Source organism: Marmota flaviventris, chromosome 5, assembly GCF_047511675.1.
Source record: "Marmota flaviventris isolate mMarFla1 chromosome 5, mMarFla1.hap1, whole genome shotgun sequence".
NCBI classification, from domain to species: Eukaryota; Metazoa; Chordata; class Mammalia; order Rodentia; family Sciuridae; genus Marmota; species Marmota flaviventris.
The window spans coordinates 105205717-105225407 of NC_092502.1; the positions used below are offsets into that span (position 1 = coordinate 105205717).

Genomic DNA, 19691 nt, shown 5'->3' on the forward strand with positions numbered 1-19691 from the left:
GTGGGAAGAGGCCAGGTGAGAAGAGGGCAATGGGTGGTAAGATTCCACTTTCCTTCCAGAAACCTGCTGTGCCTTTGAATAGCTGGTTAAAGGACCTTTGTTTTAGTTTTTTATTCATTCCTTTCACATGGAGCATTTATTGTGGATAGATTGATTGTATTGTTATGAGTAATAAAAAAATTCCAGCTCTAGTCCCTACCCTTCATGATTTATAATTTAATTAGGTACATAAGAGAAATGAATGAGTGAATTAAAAAATTACAAATATACTAACATGCTTGCAGTTTTAGGAAGAATGATTAAAGGAATGACTAGGGTGGAGTTGACAGTCTTTGAGAAAAGCTTGGCAGGTGAGGTGAGTGTTGTCAAATGGGAACAGAACCCTTGTTTATTAGGTAAGTGGCTGTGTAAGCATAGGTGCAGTGTGACTGTGCCTCTTTCCATTTACCCACCCTTGCAAGGAGATCAGCACGCGATTTCCCTGGCAGTGGTGCCTGTGCCAATCCGAGAGACCGGGATGCAGGTAGAAAAGGGCGAGTTAGAAGCATAGTACAGAATGGACTAATGTTTGTAGGAACTTAATGAAAGGAAGGAGCGGGAGATGGTATTTGAGGACCATTCGTTTTTATAAATTTTAAAAAGCAAAGCTCTAGGCAGTGTATCAAATTAGGGATGTAGATTCTGCCTTTGTCTTGTATTCATCTGTTACCCTTGTGACTTAGACAAACTACCTAGTCTCCTTGAGCCTCATTTACTTATGTGTAAGACAAAGATTTGAACGGTACCTACCTTATAGCAGTTTCTAGTATACACCAAGCACTCTATTACTATAATTATTGTTGTTCATAATAATTCATTTAAAATATTTGGAAATGAATAGATGCTGATCACATTTAAAAAAAAACACATAAAATTAATAGTCACAAATTGCCTTGTCTCTTTGTCATTGTAAATACATTTTTTTTTAGTTGTAGTTGGACACAATACCTTTATTTCACTTATTTATTTTTATGTAGTGCTGAGGATCGAACCCAGGGTCTTGTACGTGCGAAGCGACCACTCTACTGCTGAGCCACAACCCCAGCCCATAAATACATATTTATACCATTCTGATTACTTATCCATAAGAGCTAATTTGATTTAAAAAAAAGGGACTTATATAAGTAACTCATCAAAGATTTTCTTTTCCTGCTGTTTTGGTAAATATTAAGCAGTTTTTATTAGAAATCATTGTATTTTGAGTAAGTGGTTTCTTCTGTTTCTGTTTCTTACTGAATTACAGCAGTTAGCAGTCAGCAGTTATAGCTGGTATTATGCATGAAGCATTTAAAATGATAGGGTTAAGGGCTTGCTCATCAGTGGAGCACTTGCCTAGCATACATGAGGTCCTGAGGTTGATACTTAGCATCAAAATTAAATAAATAAATAAAAGGTCACCTGTAAACTGTATATTAAAGAAACTGAAGGGTCTGCCACTTGACAAGCATTGGAAGGCTATAAAGAGAGTAAATTTGGTCTCTACTCTTGTTTAGGAGTATCCAATCCAGGAGTAGAGTAATGTAACCCATCATGAGAGCCCAGCTCTGAGAAGGTCTCCCAAAGGTTGGGCGGTGTCCTTAGGCAGGATGTTAAAACAGTGCAGCAGCATAGTCCTTAATCATAAAGTGAACCTAAATTCTATTTTCAGGGATATATTATTTTGTCTGAATTTACAGAATTTTAAAAATACTTTATTAGAAAGTCATTGTACATCTGCATCTGAAAAAGCAAGGCATCTAGTTGGGACAGGACTAACTACCAGAGCAAGCCCAGACGTCATTCACTGCACTTGAAATTGAGCAGAAACTTCCATGGCTCTTATCACAGAGCTATTCCATCAATTTTCATTTTATCCATCTTCTGAGGGATGGTGTATTCAAACCTTTTTGTTACCTGTGACAGCTTACTCTCAGGGGTCGCTTGGTAAGAAGGGGCTCAGAAGTCTCCCAGAAATGAAAGACAATAGTTGGTGTCCTCATTAGAAGCTGAGCTAGTTACAAACATTTGATGCTGTCACGACCTGCATGTGAAAGTGTGTACATCCCATACAGTTGGTTTGAGGTACACGGAATGAACACTTAACAGAGGCCCTGGCCAGCAAGCAAGGCCCCAGGGTCTTGCAAAAAGTCAAGATTGGGAAATGGGAGGCCTGGGTTTCTGACACAGTTTCCCCTGTCCTCAGGCAAGGTATATCTCAGATTTTTTTATTTTTGTAAAACAAGATAATGCTCTTTTTCCAGGGACATTATAAGAATAGAACAAGATTACATTTATTAAAGTGTTTTGGAAGTAAAAGTGCGATTATTCTTAGATAACAGAAGGCATTTGGGGTGGAAGATATTTAATTCTGTTACTTTGCATTCTGGTTATTTTCATGTGCTTTACTCTATAGAAAATCTGGAGTCACTGACCACTATGCTTTGAATGATCATCATGCCCTTCACTTGACTAGAAAGGTTGTGAGGAGTCTGAATTATCAGAAGAAATTAGATGTGAGTAGGATGTGTTTTTCTTTCATTTTCCTGAAAAAAAATTTTGGCTTATGCCACCTGAATCATGTTTTCACAATTTTTCTCGATTTCTATAGGTTACCATTGAACCTTCTGAAGAGCCTTTATTTCCTGCTGATGAGATGTATGGAATAGTTGGTGCTAACCTCAAGCGGAATTTTGATATCCGAGAGGTATGAGAAAGTGGAACTGTAAGCTGTAAGCCATGCTGGCAGTCTCTGTGTCTTCAGAGCTGAAGTTTTGTTACAGGGTATTCATGCACCAGGACTGATGTGGCTCTTAATGAGGAGTAGTATACAGGAAAGATGTCTTTCCATGTGGTAGGTTTCACTGGTACATACTCAAAGAGAGAGGGGGAAAGTCTCTTAATGATTGGGAAGTTTTCCTTGCAGGAAAACAAGGCTTGGTTTGTTCATAGAACTCCGTATTCATGTGGACATTAGGAACTAGGTTGGGACAGTGTCACAATTTCCAACTGTTTCTTTTTGGTGTTCTTATTTTAGGATATGGACAAAATGTCACTAAGTTGTTGGAAGGAAAAGGTACCCTTTTAGAGCAGTATGACATTAGTGAGTAGTAAACTTGATTACAGTGGAAGATGTTGCTATGGTTGCAGATTGCCAGCATAGTGTTCTGTAATCTAGATTGACAATTTTAGTGTTTGCATGAGCACATAAGCTTTTATGTTGTTCAATATCTGTAGCTAGCAAAATCATTTTTAAGCTAGGAAATTATCTTACTATCATATTCTATGCTAGGAAATTTAGTATTTTAAGTTACTTTTTCCCCTTGACTATAAAACAACAGTCATGTACTAGCTATAAAAAATGTAGAAAAGAAGAAAATAAATTTGCTTATAATTCCACCATCCAGAGAAAACAGCCAATATTTTGATGTTTTGACTTCATGTGTGTATACAGTTGGCTCCCTATATCCATGGGTTCTGTATCCTTGGATTCAACCAACTTCAGACTGAAAATATTTTAAAAAATAACATCTGTTTTGTACACGTACAGATTTCTTAGCATAATAACTATTTACATAGCATTTGCATTGTATTAAGTTTTATAAGTAATCTAGAGATGATTTAAAGTATATGGGAGGGTATGTGTAGGTTATATGCAAATACTGTGACATTTTACATAGGAACTTGAGCATCTGTGGATTTTGGTAAGAGGGCCTAGAACTAGCCCCTCATGGATTACGAGGGATGGCTGTATACATTTTAATATGGTTGAAATTTATTTGTGTATATGTTTAATTTTTTAAATTCTGCTTTTCCAGTTTAGATTGTAAGCACTTCCTCTTGACCTTAAAAGTTCTTCATCAAGCATTTTCTGTGGTTAGGTCCTAATCCCTATAATAGTACTTGGCAACATGGTAGGCACTCAGCCAATGTTTTTTGAATGAGTTGATGAGTGTAATATTCCATTGTATAGACACGTGCGACTATTTTATTTGAGCAAAGCCTTACTATTACTAAAGGGTCTTACATTTTGGAATTTTATAGAGCTTCAACTGGCACTTCTCTTTAGCAAGGTAGCTTTGTTAACTGTAAGTTTTAGAATTAGGTCTTTAGTTTGACTTTTAATTATGCCTAGGCACAGAGAACATGGTACTTGGAATCTAATGTGCTTGAGAACCCAGTTGTTCCAGACAACCAAGTTTCTAGATGACTGAGAAGTTATCCTTTTTTAGCACAACCTTTTCTTCCTTTATTCAGTATGTGTTCTGTGCACATGTTGTTTCAGACACCAGGATTCAGAAGTGAACAAAAGAAGAGTCATGCTTTTGTGAGACTTCATTTTAATGGAAATCTTATAAAAAAGATAAACTCTTGCCTTCTTAAATGACCTGGGTTTCTAGATTTTGCTGCTACATGCTCGTCATAATTTATCACATTTTTCTATATTAACAAGCCTTGTTCAGAGGTTTTGGCAGTGTATGGAGCCATGGATGGCACTGGAATCTAAGTCTAAAAACCTGACTTCTAGCTCATGTTCCCCTAGTTAGAAGTAGTGGGATTTAACCTGAGTATCAGTTTCTGCTTCTAGAAATGTGATAGTACCACGTTGTCTATTCCTAAAGTTTCAATTCTTATGAAGATAATATATTTTGTATGAGAGGATATTGTTAATTGTAAAGTAAATATGAGGTAGTGTTATACTAAGTGACCCTAAATTGCTGTGCCCTTTGAGCAGCTTCATCTTCGTGTGGGCGGTAGTTATGTGTTGATGGCTTGTTAAAAGTTTCAGTTTTGGAGGTCATAGAACCTAAAACAGATAACTGTTATATTCCCATATTTAGGAAAAGAACTAAAAAACAGTTCAAAGTAAGCTCTTACCTTATGCAGAAAAAGATGTTAGGAAGCATTCCCTCATTTTTCAACCCTTGCATCTAATTAGAAAAAGCTTTGATTGATGTGGTAAGCCAGAAAAGGGAAGTATGAACTATATAGAAAATAATATGTATCATCTAAAACAGTTTCTGAAGAAGTTTGGGTATGCTTCATGTTTAGGACTCGTGTGTGTGTGTGTGTGTGTGTGTGTGTGTGTTTGCTGCTGGGGTTTGAATTTGGGACCTCACAAGTGCTAAGCATGTGCTCTACTGAAATAGTCCTGATGAGCTTAAAGGATCAACTCCTCAGTAATTTCTGCTCCCTTTAGATTTAGATTGACAATATATGTGAATCTCTTTCAAGTGTGTCAGAATTAATGAGCAATTATTGAGAGAATACTACTAATAATTAATAATAGTTCTTTTTTGTTGGGGGGAGTACTAAAAATTGAACCCAGGAGCATTCTACCACTGAACCACAACCCCAGCCCCCTAATACCTATCTTTCAATGAAAGCCGGTTAGTATGCTTCAGTTAGTACTTTTTCCAGTGTTATTATGATTTTTTTTAACAGATGAGGAAGCAGGCTTAGAGTATTTTAAGATTTGTTGCTCAGTGGTAGAGCTGGAAGTCAGACTGGTTCTTCATTTTAATATTATTTTCTTAGGTTCTTTACTACTAGTTCATTCTGGTTTTGTTCCATCTTCTCCAGAAGTGAAAACTGAGGCTCTGATGGGTTAAGTGACTCACTCTGGAACACCTAAGTCAGGTGATACAATCTGAGCCAACGTCTTCTGACTGCAGGCTCTGTCCATGCCCTGCTCTCTGGTCAGTTCCCAGAACTCGAGGAGGCATTTGACAGCCTCTCTAAGCCCAGCCCCCAGTCCCCAGTCCCCAGAATCTTTGCAGCTTTTCTTGTGCACAACATGGTGCCTTTTTATAGTGAGATGTAAAATTAGAGCCCAGAGTGATTTTAGAGTATTCACTGTGCACGTTAAGTGAAATTCTAGTGAAATTTTGTGAAAGTGGCAATGTCACTGAATTGTTTTCCTTATAAATTACTTTAATGCAAACATTATTTTGTGTTATAATTTCTGAGGAACACTGTCATTTTCCCTCTTAGGTCATTGCTAGGATCGTGGATGGAAGCAGATTCAATGAGTTCAAAGCCTTCTATGGAGACACATTAGTTACAGGTATGCAAGTGAAGGAATGAAAATGTGAACATTTTCTACTGGTTTGAAATGAGTGATTCCTTTCTCAAGGCTTTGATACACTTGGCAAGAGCTTTGTTATTTAGAGCACTACACATGTATGAGTCAGTTTTCAAAAGGAGCTATTTTATAAAGGTGATTTGTAGTTAAATGGTTTCATGATTCCTGAGAGTTTAAAATGATGGCTGGATGCTGTGATATGAGTCCTTATTTGTGACTTTGTGGCATTATATAACAATATTCTTAAAGTCAGCAGAAAATATTTGTAATGATTTTTGTTTCTCTGGATGACTAGTTATTTTGAAAATTTCAGCATTGTCTCTTTTGTTCTTTAGTCTCCAATTCAACTGGGAAGTTTTATGTGATGTTTTAGCTTTCCAGAAGAATGTAGAGTGAGTTAAGTCTTCTCACAGCCTCTGTGGGGTCTTAAGCTGATGCATGCAGGACAGTATGCTACATCTAGAAAAACAAATAAGATTATTATACATGTTAATTCTTTTGTCTAAGGTATTAAGTTTATAGGCCTTTGAAGAAAAAAATATTTCAAACAGCTGCTAGACTCAATATATCTTGGCCAAATGGCAGAACACATTTTATGAATTTTACTTGGTGTTAAAAAGCTTGAAAATATAGTAGTTATCCTGACAATAACATATCAGAGGAGGGGGACATAAAAACTAGCTGCAAAAGTCCAAATTGCAAATGTACATTGAAGCTTAAGGAGAAATTTCAGCACTTTCTCCTAGCTTGATTTGTGAGCAGAAGGAGGATTCACAATGGGAGTGGAATTTATGTTTTTGTATTTAGGTGTTTAAGTGATTAAGAGCTTTTTGTTTGATATATAGGCAGGATTTGTCACCAAATAGTGCAGGATGTAACCCTCATTGTATTGTGGTTTCAAACAAGTCAAAGCTTGTCTGCTTTCTCTAAAGATGGATGGGCTGTCCCTGTCATCTACTTTTATATATTTGCCCAGTACTTGTGGTGCCCTTGTCCCCTAGGAAACCAGGGCTACATCCAGTTTCCTCCATATTTTCTTGACTACACTGGGCTGTAAGTAAGGCTGGGGGAAGAGAAGGGGAGAGGGAAGACCAGAGGAAGAGGGTGGGAGGTATAGAGGGTGAGAGGGGAGACCAGAATTCTCCAGAGGCTCAAGTGTGTCTGGGAGTTCTTCAGGGTTTCCTCCTGCTTCAGCACTCATCCTTAGGCCCCAGGAGATTTCTTGGACATTTTGCTTTTCTCTTCAGAATTCCATTTTGGATCAGGCAGTTAGTGAAGACCTTCCTTCCATGACGTCCCTAGGATAGTGGGGCCATGGGCCCCATTCAACAAGTCTGATTATGTCTGGAGATCCCTAGGCAGGGCCAACGGTGGATTGAATGCCTATGTAGTCAACAGGGTAGTTAATGTGCAGAGTGGCATCTTGCAAGTGGATCATGTTAGAGTCTCATCTCTTTGTGAGTGGACACTCTTAGGAGTGGCTAGCTTAGCTCTCCCTGAATAGCTTCTATAAGTGGCAGGGCCATTTAGGATATGCAGCTTAGGCTTTTGGCTGGGATTTTAGGACTGTAAGACAAAAAGAAATCTATGGCCATCAAATCAGTATTCCACTTTATCACATTAAATAAACATAATCATTTAGAAAGGTAATAAATCAATATAAGGAAAAGTTAAGAACAAAAATCTGTCTCTAAAAGTTCAGCATTTTGGTTTATCAATATGTCAATGTGCTCTTATCTGTTAATTTTTCTTCTCTGATGTTTTGAGCACCTGCTTTGTATCAGGCTCCACAGCCTGTGCAGCTAGAGGTTGAAGAGGTAGAGTCCAGGTGTGTAGGCTTTTGTAGTAAGCTTTCTTTGACCCACTTTGGTCCACAGAGTGTGGATTCTTGGGTTCCAAGTATTTGACACCCATTCACATGGGTGGATTCACCTCGTGGGAATATAGCACATGACTCACTTGTAAGATGCTCTTCCTACAGGTACATACCTACAGGTGTTCTACCCTGTTAAATACTTAACACATTTAGCCCATCCTTGGCTTGTTGGAAATCTCTCTGGAGAAGGTCTCTCTAGTCAAGTTCTTCTGGTTTGCAAATAATTAGCCTCCTCTTAAATAACCTTAAACACCTGCCTAACAAAATAACAATTGCCGTCTCTCTCCTTTCCTCCTTCCCTCTCTCCCTCCCTCTCCCTGCCCCCGCTTCCCCTCCCCTTGTTTCTTGTGTGTGTGTTTGTATAGGGTGGGTGTTTGAAGTGGTAGTGGAAGTGGTGATAGAGAGATGGCACTTGTGAAAAGAAGAAAAAAGATGCAAACTGAAAACGAAAGTGAAGTGATTCATTCTTTGAAGCCTAACTGGCTTTCTTGCTTTATCCTTGATCACTTCCAGACTTAACTGTTCTTGTTTTATTTATTTGTTTATTTATTTAATTCTAAGTTGTTTCCCTGAGTTTATCCTTTTTATTTTAAGGGTCTGTTGTTACCACAGGCATTTTTGGTCAAGCTGGGAAATAGGTCTGAACAATAACCTTTAAATATCTCTGTGCCTTTGGCTTGTTGTATTTCGGAATATCCATAGTGTCTGGTACACACCAGGAACTCAGGTATGTGTTAAATGAATGAGTGGATGACACACTGAACCAATCATTTAATCCAAGTAACCCAGTACAAATAGACAACTTTACATGTAACATGACCCTTTTCAGAAGCAAAGAACAAAACCAGCCTCTGGTACCATAAGAATAAAATATTGTGACATGAGCTATTTTATGCCATAGATAAAAATCCCTTTACATTTTAAACTTTGATCTGAAATTAAAGAATGTGTAAGTGTGCTTCTGGTGAGAATTAAAAGCCTTCTGAAAAATGTAAATTCTTTCTTAATTTTCTTTTGAGGATTTGCTCGAATATTTGGATACCCCATAGGCATCATTGGAAACAATGGAGTTCTGTTTTCTGAATCTGCAAAAAAGGCAAGTACTGCTAAAAAGACTTCAAGAGTTTCTGTTTTAATCTAGCACAATTAATTTTGAAGGTCAAATAATGAATGAAAATTTAGTGCATAAAAGCTTTATAATGTTTAACCAGACATCTTAGCAGACAAAATGCTGTGTACATGTTTATACCTGTGCATGTATGTTTGTGTTTGAAAGTTATGTTGGTTAAATTAACATGATGTGATGGAAAAACTGCAGCTCTATCAAAATGTCAAATATGCTGTTTTAGGAAAATTCTTAGGAGATACTTCAATTACAATTGCTATCACAAGTATGTGTTCAGAGAAGGTTGGGGAGACTTGTTCTGAAAGGGGCTCCTTCTCTGGGGCTGATGTGTGGGAGGGATTCGGCTACCCTATGCGTGTGCTTCTGAGCTGTGAGCTATTTATTTATTCCTTTCTATCCTGTCATCTGCTTTTACTTTGTGGAAATGGGAAATAGTAGGTTTTTGTTACTGGTGTTCTGGCTTTAAAGAGTGAGCTCTTGAATATCTTTTGGCTTACTGGGTGATTCCATGCATCATTGTCTCAGATTACCTCACCTTAAGTAAATGTAATTCATGTACTTCTTTGATAAAGTGTTGTCTTAGGAAAAAAGTTTAGTTTTAGTAAAGTATTCCTTATTATTATAGGAAACAGCCAGTTAAACTTTTTCACACCCTAAATGAGGAAGCATTTGTCTTTGGTGAAATGTTTCATCAATAAAACCAGTTTCTATATTCTGCTTTCCATTATTATTCCCTCAGCTCAATTATTTAAAAAAAACCAAAACAAAGTAACAATAAAGCAAATATAAATCATCCACAATCCCATTATAAAGAACTTTTAATAAAATTTATTATGGTTCTATAGTTTTTTCTTTTAAAAAAGAACCTAAAATTGATAGTCCCATATATAGATGGAAGAATTGCTTATTTTCATTAAATAGTATAGATGTTTTAAAAAATATTAAATGCTACTGAAATAATGACTTATAACTTATCTCAGTAGAGGAAATGTCAGACTGAGGCCAGACGAACCACTTGGTTTATCTGTCAGCTTGGCACAGATAAACCCAGGAGGAGTTATGTTTGGCTCCAGTCTGACATTTCATTTGTTGAAATAAGCCCCAAAGGTCTGTGTGATTTCCTCATTCTTGTAAACATAGTCATATTGAGGTTGAGCAATTACTTTGCAATTTTGTACCAGCCAAGGCATTTCCCATGGAGATAAAAGATGTGCAGACAGTAAAACATAAAGGATATGGTTTATACAAGTTTCTTGCTCACACAATCTTTCGAAGATAGGGATAGAATAGTCACATTTTTAGATCAGTAAATAATTTCCTAACCTGAAGGCTAGAAGATCTCTAGCACTCAGCCTAATCTAAAATCCCATTTCTTTGTTGGGGCATGTGAGTAAGAAAGATATATTTTATAATATATTTTAAAATTTTTTAGTTGTAGATGGACATAATACCTTTATTTATTTGTTTATTTTTATGTGGTGCTGGGGATCGAACCCAGTGCCTCATGCATGCTAGGCAAGTGCTCTACCACTGAGCCACAACCCCAGCCCATATTTAATCATCTTGATGCATGAAGCAAATGGTCACCAAGATGTCAGTGGTATCCTGGATATCCCCAAATCTTTGCATTCTTTCTTTTTCTAAAATGGAAAATTAGAGAATTATTTTATAGCAAAGCTCAGCCATTCTCACTGACCGTAGTTCTTTCGTTTCTGTTACTGAAGTTTTACTTGCTGCTTGGAATGTTAGTGATTAACTTCATCTGCGACACAGCAGTTGCCTTACAGCAACGTGCCAGTGATCACACAGGCGAGTGTGCAGAGTCAGCTTGGTATAAACAGTGAGGCAGCACTGTTCCTTTACTGTCATGGTTAATAGAAGGTCAGACTATCCAAAAAAGGGTATTCTTTCTTCTCTTTGACCCAAATTGTGATTTTTGTGGGATGCAGATAGTTATGGAGTTAATTGTATTTTTTTAAAAAAAGAATTTTTATGTTATTTGCTTATAGGGCGCTCACTTCGTCCAGTTATGCTGCCAAAGAAATATTCCTCTGCTGTTCCTCCAGAATATCACTGGTGAGAAAATAGCTCAGTTTATTTGGTTCATTTATTCTAGAGCTGCAAACCATCCATTGTGGCTCAGTGCAGAAAGTTCTGTTGGACTTGCTTTTCCTGGAATTTCTTTAAGGATTAACATTTTCCTTTATGAACGTTAAATACTTTGAGGAGATTACCCATATTTTCTAAGGGAAGCAGTTTCTGAATTTGGTGCATCACAAATGTTCAATGGCCTCCCTTTACTTCTACACATGCGCCCTACCCACCTGCCCAGAGTCAGAGAGCATTGTCTGACCCACTGTCTCCTTCCCAGTACCTTGTTTCTGCTAAAGGATTTTAAGTACATGCTGTGGTTGTCCATTTATCTTTTATTGTGCAGTTGATTCTACCTGAAACAATATCTTTTTAAAATGTACATGCACATCCTGAGCCAAAGTGTGGGGATTTGTGTTTTGACTCCAAAGAATGGCATGACTAAAGTGAGTTCTGTAACCTCCCTAGACTTCATGCTTCATAGATGATCTTCACATGGTGGGTGGAGTGATTTTAAAGTCTCTTACAGCTTCAAAGTTCTCTTACCTAGAATTCTGTGACTCTGCACTGTGTCTAACATAGAGGTAGCACTCATGTGTATTGACTAGCAAAAAACTTCCCCCCTCAATCTTCCAAGTAATTCATATATGGTCACCTCAGGCTCAGGAGGTGGATGCTTTGTATTAGTTGTTGGATCAGGCAGGCCTTCCTAAAAAGGAGGAATCAGGCCCTTGAAAGTGAGCTGGGCTTTAAATAGTACTGGGATGCAGGCTGAAGGAGTTGGAGCTCCTCTGGCTGAGATGATTAGCTGGAGGAAGAGAGAGCACCCAGTAAAGGCAAGGACTGTGCTGTTGTACCTGTGGTAGCCACAGCAAGTACAGATGCTCCATCAGGATTTGTTGAATTGAATTGGATGACCTGATGTTGGAGATGTGCACAGCAGGAATAGTGCTAGTTAGGCAAGTGAGATAGACTAGTTAGGCAAGTGAGTTAGGCTAGTTAGGCAGTCAGTTAGGCAAGTGAGTCTACATTCATGGATGAAAGAAATGTCTTCTCTAGAGACTGGATTGGGGAAGGGGACAAGTGAACCTGACTTGGTGTTTCTAAGGTGGAGAGGGAGGAGCCCAAGTCCCAGGAGACCCAGTGAAGCTGTAATGCTGTTTCAGCAGAGTTGGGAGCTTGAAGTAGAGGATCTTGTAATTTCTTTCTCTTTTTTTTTATGTTAAATTTTGTAGTTATAGATGGACAGCATGTCTTTATTTTATTTGTTGATTTTTATGTGGTGCCGAGGATCGAACCCAGTGCCCCACATGTGCAAGGCAAGCGCTCTGCCACTGAGCTACAGCGCCAGCCCAGAATCTTGTAATTTCAATGAAAAACAATTGCTATTGAGTCACTGGCAGGGACTCAGCATCTCCATGAAATAGTAATCTTTATTTCATCAAAGTTTTAAAGCCATCCTGCAGAAGGAACAGCCTTTATTTTAAACTGGATCATTGGATACGGAAGCCCTCACAGTGTGGCTTGGTACAGTGCTTTTTCCTTAGGTGGCCGTGTCACAAGCTCTCATCATCAAGCCTCTACTTGGAGGTGATTTCTTGAAGAGAGATTGCTTCCTTTTGTTGTTTGGGGATCTCTCTGTGTATCCAAATGAATTGTTCTAAGAAAATTTTAAAAGTGATGAAAAAATTTATTTAACACACTTTTTGGGGACATATTTCACATACAAATATTTTGTTAGAGTGAGACTTTTAGGAAAATTAGTGTAAAACAAGCTGACCTTCCAGAACCTTGGTGGAGTTGGCATTGCACATCAGGCCCGTCACCCTGAGGCTCCTTTCTGTTCTCTCTCCTAGGATTCATGGTTGGTAGAGAGTATGAAGCCGAAGGAATCGCCAAGGATGGTGCCAAGATGGTGGCTGCTGTATCCTGTGCCAACGTGCCTAAGATAACCATCATTATTGGGGGATCGTATGGGGCTGGAAATTATGGGATGTGTGGCAGAGCATATAGGTAGGTGGTTGTCATGATTTTCTCTGAAAGACAGAAGCATGCTTGAGGTATTATCATAAGTGGTCATTTTATGTTTGAAATGATGGCATTCACAAATCTTGATCAGTTATATATAATTGGTATCATCTAGAGGAATGAAATTACATTTAATGCTAAGGGTTCTGTTTGGAAAAAATCTACAGTGGCAATCAGGAAATATTTGAAATGGCTGTTAATGAAAAGTCTATACATTAAAACTTGTGTGATGCAGCTAAGATCTTGCTTTGAGGAAGGTTTACAGTCTTAAATATGTATACTTGGGGGCTGACAACATAGCTCAGTCGTAGAGCTACATTGCCTAGCCAAAAAAAAAAAAAAAAAGTATATATTAGGTAAAGAGCAAGGATGAAAATCAATGAGCTGAGCATCCAGCTCAGGAGGAACAGCATCTTAAGTCCAAGAACAATAGAAAAGATATAGTGAGGAACAAACATAAGGTAGAAGAATTGGTAAAGCCCAAAGTTGTTAGATTAACAAACTTAAGTTGAAAAGTTAACAAACTTGATAATCTCTCCATCAAACTGAACATAGGCATGTATAGCCAAAATCAGGAATGGAACATGACCACAGATAAGAAGATATTATGAATACTTTTATACCCATAATGAGTCACCTGGAGAACTTAAAAATCACATGCATGCAGAGGCCCCACCTCTGGAGATTGGTCTGCAGTGGGGGTTCCAGACATTGTTCATTGTTATATATTTTTTAAACCTCTTCAGGTGATTATAATGTGCCCCTGGAAATAAGAACCACTTATTTAAAAGAAGGTTCTTTTTAATAAGAACCACTTATTAAAAAATGTGTCCTCTGAAAAGTCTGTGTTGTGCATTGAATTAAGTAGATCATTCTTTTTCTCCCAGCCCAAGATTTCTCTACATGTGGCCAAATGCTCGTATCTCAGTGATGGGAGGAGAGCAGGCAGCCAATGTGTTAGCTACGATCGCAAAGGACCAAAAAGCACGAGAGGGGAAACAGGTAAATGACATTTCTTCTCCTTCTGGATCTGGCTTTCACCAATGAACACACTGGAGTCTAGGAGCAGAGTACCCATAATCCCTCTGGAAGGTTGAGAAGATGCTGATCCAGGAGTCGTTTCAGCAATTTAAGCTCACACACATATTTTCTGACTTTCTTTTTTTTACTTTATTATTTATTTTATTTTTTAATTTGTTCTAATTAGTTATACATGACAGTAGAATGTATTTTGACACATTGTACACAAATGGAGCACAACTTTTCCTTCCTCTGGCTGAACATGCAGAGTCATACCGGTAGTATAATCATACATGTATATAGGGTAATAATGTCCATCTCATTCCGTTGTTCTTCCCATCCCCACACTTCTTTCCTTCCTCTCCCTCACTCCCCTCTGCACAATCCAAAGTTCCTACATTCTTTTCTACCTCCACCCCCATTATGGATTAGCATCCACTTATCAGAGAAAACATTTGGCCTTTGTTTTTTGGGGGGTTTGGCTTATTTCACTTAGCATGATATTCTCCAGCTCCATTCATTTACCTGCAAATGCCATAATTTGATTTTTCTTTAAGGCTGAGTAATGTACCGTTGTGTGTATGTACCCCATTTTCTTTATCCATTCATCTGTTGAAGGGCATCTAGGTTGGTTTCATAGTTCAGCTATTGTGAATTGAGCTGTTATAAACATTGATGTAACTGCATCATTGTAATATGCTGATTTTAAGTCCTTTGGGTATAAATTGAGGAGTAGAATAGCTGGGTCAAATGGTGGTTCCATTCCAAGTTTTCTGAGGAATCTCCTTACTACTTTCCAGGAATCTCTTTACTGCACCAATTTGCAGTCCCACCAGCAATTTATAAGTGAACCTTTTTCTTCACATCCTCGCCAACACTTATTATTGCTTGTATTTTCAATAATTGCCATTCTGATGGGAGTGAGATGAAATCTTAGAGTAGTTTTGATTTGCATTTTTCTAATCACTAGAGATGATGAATATTTTTTCATATATTCATTGAGCGATTGTGTTTCTTCTTCTGTGAAGTGTCTGTTCAGTTCCTTAGCCCATTGATTGATTGGGTTATTTGTTTTTTTGGTGTTAAGTTTTTTGAGTTCTTATATATCCTGGGAATTAGTGCTCTCTCTATCTAAGGTGCATGTGATAAAGATTTTCTCCCATTCTGTAGGCTCTCTCTTTGCATTATTGTTTCTTTTGCTGAAAAGAAGCTTTTTAATTTGAATCCATCCCATCTATTTATTTAATTATTTATTTATTAGTTGTAGATGGATAGAATGCCTTTATTTTATTTGTTTATTTTTATGTGGTGCTGAGGATCGAACCCAGTGGCTCATGCATGCTAAGCAAGTGCTCTACCACTGAGCTACAGCCCCAGCCCATGAATTCATCCCATTTATTGATTCTTGATTTTAATTCTTGCACTGTAGGAGTTTTGTTAAGGAAGTCGGGTCCTAAGCTGACATAGTGGAGATTTGGTCCTACTTTTTCTTCTATTAGGCATAGGGTCTCTGTTCTAATGCTGAAATCTTTGATCCACTTTGAGTTGATTTTTGTGCAGGGTGAGAGATAGAGGTTTAATTTCATTTTGCTACAGATGGATTTCCAGTTTTTCCAGCCCCATTTGTTGAAGGGGCTGTGTTTTCTGCAAAGCATGTTTTTAGTACCTTTGTGTGGTATAAAATAACCATATTTATGTGAGTTGTTCTCTGTGTCTTCTATTCTGTACCATTGATCTACATGTCTGACTTTCTTTTTAAAAGTGATTTCATCTGAGGTACATCTCTGATCACATTTTTTAAAAAATATTTTTAGTTGTAGATGGACACAATGCCTTTATTTGATTTAGTTTTTTTTATGTGATTCTGGGGATCAAACCCAGTGCCTCACACATGCTAGGCAAGTGTTCTACCAATGAGCCACAACTCCGCCTCCATCTCTGGTCACTTTTTATAGTTTTTTCAGAACTCTGAGTGCCTGAGGCACTCAGATGATTCTTATTTGTTTGCAGTTAGTGAAATTTCAATAAATCTGATTTACTTCTTTGATTTTATGACTGAAAGCAGCAAAATTTTATTTTCTCTATTTTTACCTGTAGATTATTGTTAAGGATACCTCGAGTGGACGGAATCAGTCATTTACTGAGAATTGAATAACATTTGTGTTCCAAGAAAGTTTAAAGAAAAATGGAAAGAGTAGTGGAAACTTGATGAAGGGCAAGTCAGCAAGCAGCTGCTTTCATTTATTTATTTATTTAAAATTTTAAATTTTTTAGTTGTAGTTGGACATAATACCTTTATTTTATTTTATTTATTTTTATGTGATGCTGAGGATCAAACCCAGGGCCTTGCACATGCTAGGTGAGTGCTTTGCCACTGAGCTACAACCCTAACCCAAGTGGCTGCTTTTATAATGGATTTTTTTTTTTGGTACTGGGGATAGAACTCAGGGGCACTCGACCACTCAGCCATATCCCCAGCTCTTTTTTTTTTGATATTTTATTTAGAGACAGGGTCTTACTGAGTTGCTTAAATCTTCACTAAATTGCTGAATCTGGCTTTGAACTCGTGGTCCTCCTGCCTCAGCCTCCTGAGCTGCTGGGATTACAGATGTGTGCCTGGCTGGATTCTTTTGTTTGTGTCTCAGATTCTTCTGAAATTTGGCATTAATATTTTTTAGTTATAACTTTTAACTGTTTTGTGGAGGCACCAACATTTTTGAAGGCTGGGGGACAAGTGTTTAGGAATGTGTGTTTCTGAAGTTGCTTAGGTGAACTGTTGTCTCATCAGAGAAAGAAAGTATAAAATGGAGGAGGCCCTGCCTTCTTGGGCTCTATCCTGCCTTTCTGAAATCACCTGGTCTACCAGTTAGTTTGCAGAGTTAGGGATAATATAAAGCTGGAGAGGTGGTTCCTGCTTCCTTGAGTGCATTCACCTCTGCCTTACATCCCTGATTGTCTTTGCAAAGCAGCAGGAACTATGTAGACTTACACTGAGGTTTTAGATTCACTTTAGTACCAACTAGTATCAAAGGAAAAGGATAGGTTTGTTTGTGTGTGTGTGTGTGTCAGGATCTGGTTGGGAGGGGGCCAAGGATGGTGGCGTTGGTAGGGGAAGTGGGGAAGGTAGTGGAGGTGGGGAAGGTAGGGTATGAAATGCTACCTGGTGTTTTGAAGATATATCTTAAACTTCATGAAGCCTAGCATAGTGATCCCTTGTTAAATAGTTGTTATTTGCCTAATTGATACACAGATTTGTAAATTCATTCCTTTGTATATATGAAAGGAAAGTACAGTGTGCTAGTGGTTCTTACTCCAAATTCTTGACCTATAAAATGATATTAAAATATTTAAATAATATTAAAGTATTAAAAGAAGGTAGAATTTATTTGAAATAAGTAATTTGTTTTGGTGCAGTTTTTTTTAAGTTGAAAATATTTTTTAAGATGGCAAAATAAGTTCCAAATATCTTTTACATCTGAGCTAATAACTATCACTTGGTCTTTCTAATGCCAATAGGAAAACCATTAAATTTTCAGCGAGGGAAACCATCTCTCAGCTATTTATTTTAACCCCCTGTAAGCTTTAAAAATTTTTAAAGTGGTAGAACACTTGCCTAATGTAGGACAGGCCCTGTCCAATTCCAGTACTACAAATGAAAAAAATAAAGAAAAGATAAGACAGAAATCGGTTATTTTGAAGGAAAATCTTACAATTCTTTATGTTCTTAACCAGAGGCTGCTAAAAATAATGTAGCTCTTCTGTTTTACTCTGTAATTCACATCCATTATTTTACCCTGCTGGAATACAGTGGTACATGCTATCCTGGGTTTGAACCTTTCATTAAATGGTCTCAGGATGCTGTTTCTGATAAGGAAGAAGTAATGGTAAAATAATTTGGTACTTCTGTGTCAGGAGAGATCATGCATCTTAAAGTATCACTTGTAATGAATACCTCACCACAAAAATGTTGGTTGTAGCGTTATTGTTCATGGGATTTACTGTCTGTTTTTTTGAGGTTTTCTAAATGGTATCAATTATTCCAAAGACAATGACTTATTCATGGCTCCTTTTCTTTCAGTTGTCCAGTGCTGATGAAGCAGCTTTAAAAGAGCCAATCATTAAGCGGTTTGAAGAGGAAGGGAACCCTTACTATTCCAGTGCAAGGTGGGAGCCAGAGAATCACTCCTTCCCTGCTGGGTGCCTTCTGGCAGCTTTGCAGAGACCCCCAACAATCAGGATGGTCAGCCTCCAGAGGAATCAAAAATAACCTCTGGACAAACTTAATTTTGTACTGTTGTCTCTTTTTGCTAAACTGCTGCCCCTCCTCCAGGCTTCCCTGCATTGTAGGTATAGTATCATTGGGTGATTCTGCACCCCTGCCCCAACTCACCCCTGGTTGGGGTATACAGAGACTGGAGGGGCCCCGTAACCAGAGCTGGGCCATTCTGAGAGCTGGGAATAAGAGTTAATGCTGAAGTTAATGCTGAGTTTTCCTTAAAAACATGGGTTCCTGTCATATCTCTCTTTCTCATTGTTTTGTTTTTAACCCCATTTTAAGCATGAGATGGTTTGAACACCTATCAGTCCTTGTTAACAAGTGTGCTCATGTACTCAGAGGTGATCAGTCACAGCCAGGGTCCATGTGTCACATAATTACCTCACACCATTATAGCTGTTGGTTGTTTGTTTTTTATGCCACTTAATGAGGTAATAAATTATCCCAGTCTGTCTCAGTTGGAGACTTCCTGGTGTGTGCTTCCACATCTTTTTTTCCAACAACTTTAATGTTCTGCATTCTGAAGACTTAAGCTTCATGTCTTTCTTTCATCCCATGGGCAGAGGGAAAAAAGCAAGTATTTGTGTCTTTTAAAATTAGGTTATGCTGTGATTTATGCCATTTACTGGAGAGATACGGAGAAAAGAAAACCAAAAGTTAGAATCCATTTCAACGATTTGAAGTGCCTCTTTGTAGCTGGCTATTAGCACTGGGGTGCAAAGAATGAACGTGTTGAATTTCAAGACCATAATTAAAATTCAGATAATGACATTTGGATTTTTTTTTAAAACCTATGTGTCTCCTTGCTAAATATGTATAAATTTTGCTAAATATATATGTAAACAGATTTACAGGTATATTTTGCTGTGTTGGCTTATTAGTTCACTTAATTAAGAGCAAAATATTTTATAGTTATTGATTTGAGAAACAAACTTGTTCCTCCTTTTGCTATCACACAGCAGATTTATGTAAGAGCCAGTAGAGGCAAAAAAGCAATAGAAAACTGTAGAAGATATTTACTGTAGAAGATAAAATGTAAAGTATATGTTGTAAGCTCGCTGACAGTTTTTTTTCACACAGGACTTTGACTGAAATGTCCAGTTACAGTTTAAATATTAAACTTTGAAAAATAGAGAGTTCTGTGTGAACCATTAACTTGTTTTTTGGTTCTGGC

At 37.7% G+C, this 19691-nt stretch overlaps 1 protein-coding gene and 1 non-coding gene across 2 annotated transcripts in view; one reads left to right on the plus strand and one right to left on the minus strand.

Moving 5' to 3' along the window:
• Mccc2 (methylcrotonyl-CoA carboxylase subunit 2) overlaps positions 1-19691 on the plus strand; it is a 75696-nt gene that overhangs the window by 52332 nt on the left and 3673 nt on the right. Inside the window, exons 9-16 of the mRNA XM_027927915.3 lie at positions 2432-2531; positions 2627-2722; positions 6010-6082; positions 8996-9072; positions 11112-11178; positions 13050-13206; positions 14109-14223; positions 18320-18405. Coding sequence (XP_027783716.1) covers positions 2432-2531; positions 2627-2722; positions 6010-6082; positions 8996-9072; positions 11112-11178; positions 13050-13206; positions 14109-14223; positions 18320-18405 — 771 coding nt within the window. The remainder of the gene's footprint in view (positions 1-2431; positions 2532-2626; positions 2723-6009; positions 6083-8995; positions 9073-11111; positions 11179-13049; positions 13207-14108; positions 14224-18319; positions 18406-19691) is intronic.
• Trnaa-agc (transfer RNA alanine (anticodon AGC)) lies at positions 10576-10648 on the minus strand. The gene has a single exon. It is a non-coding gene; the product is annotated as a tRNA-Ala (tRNA).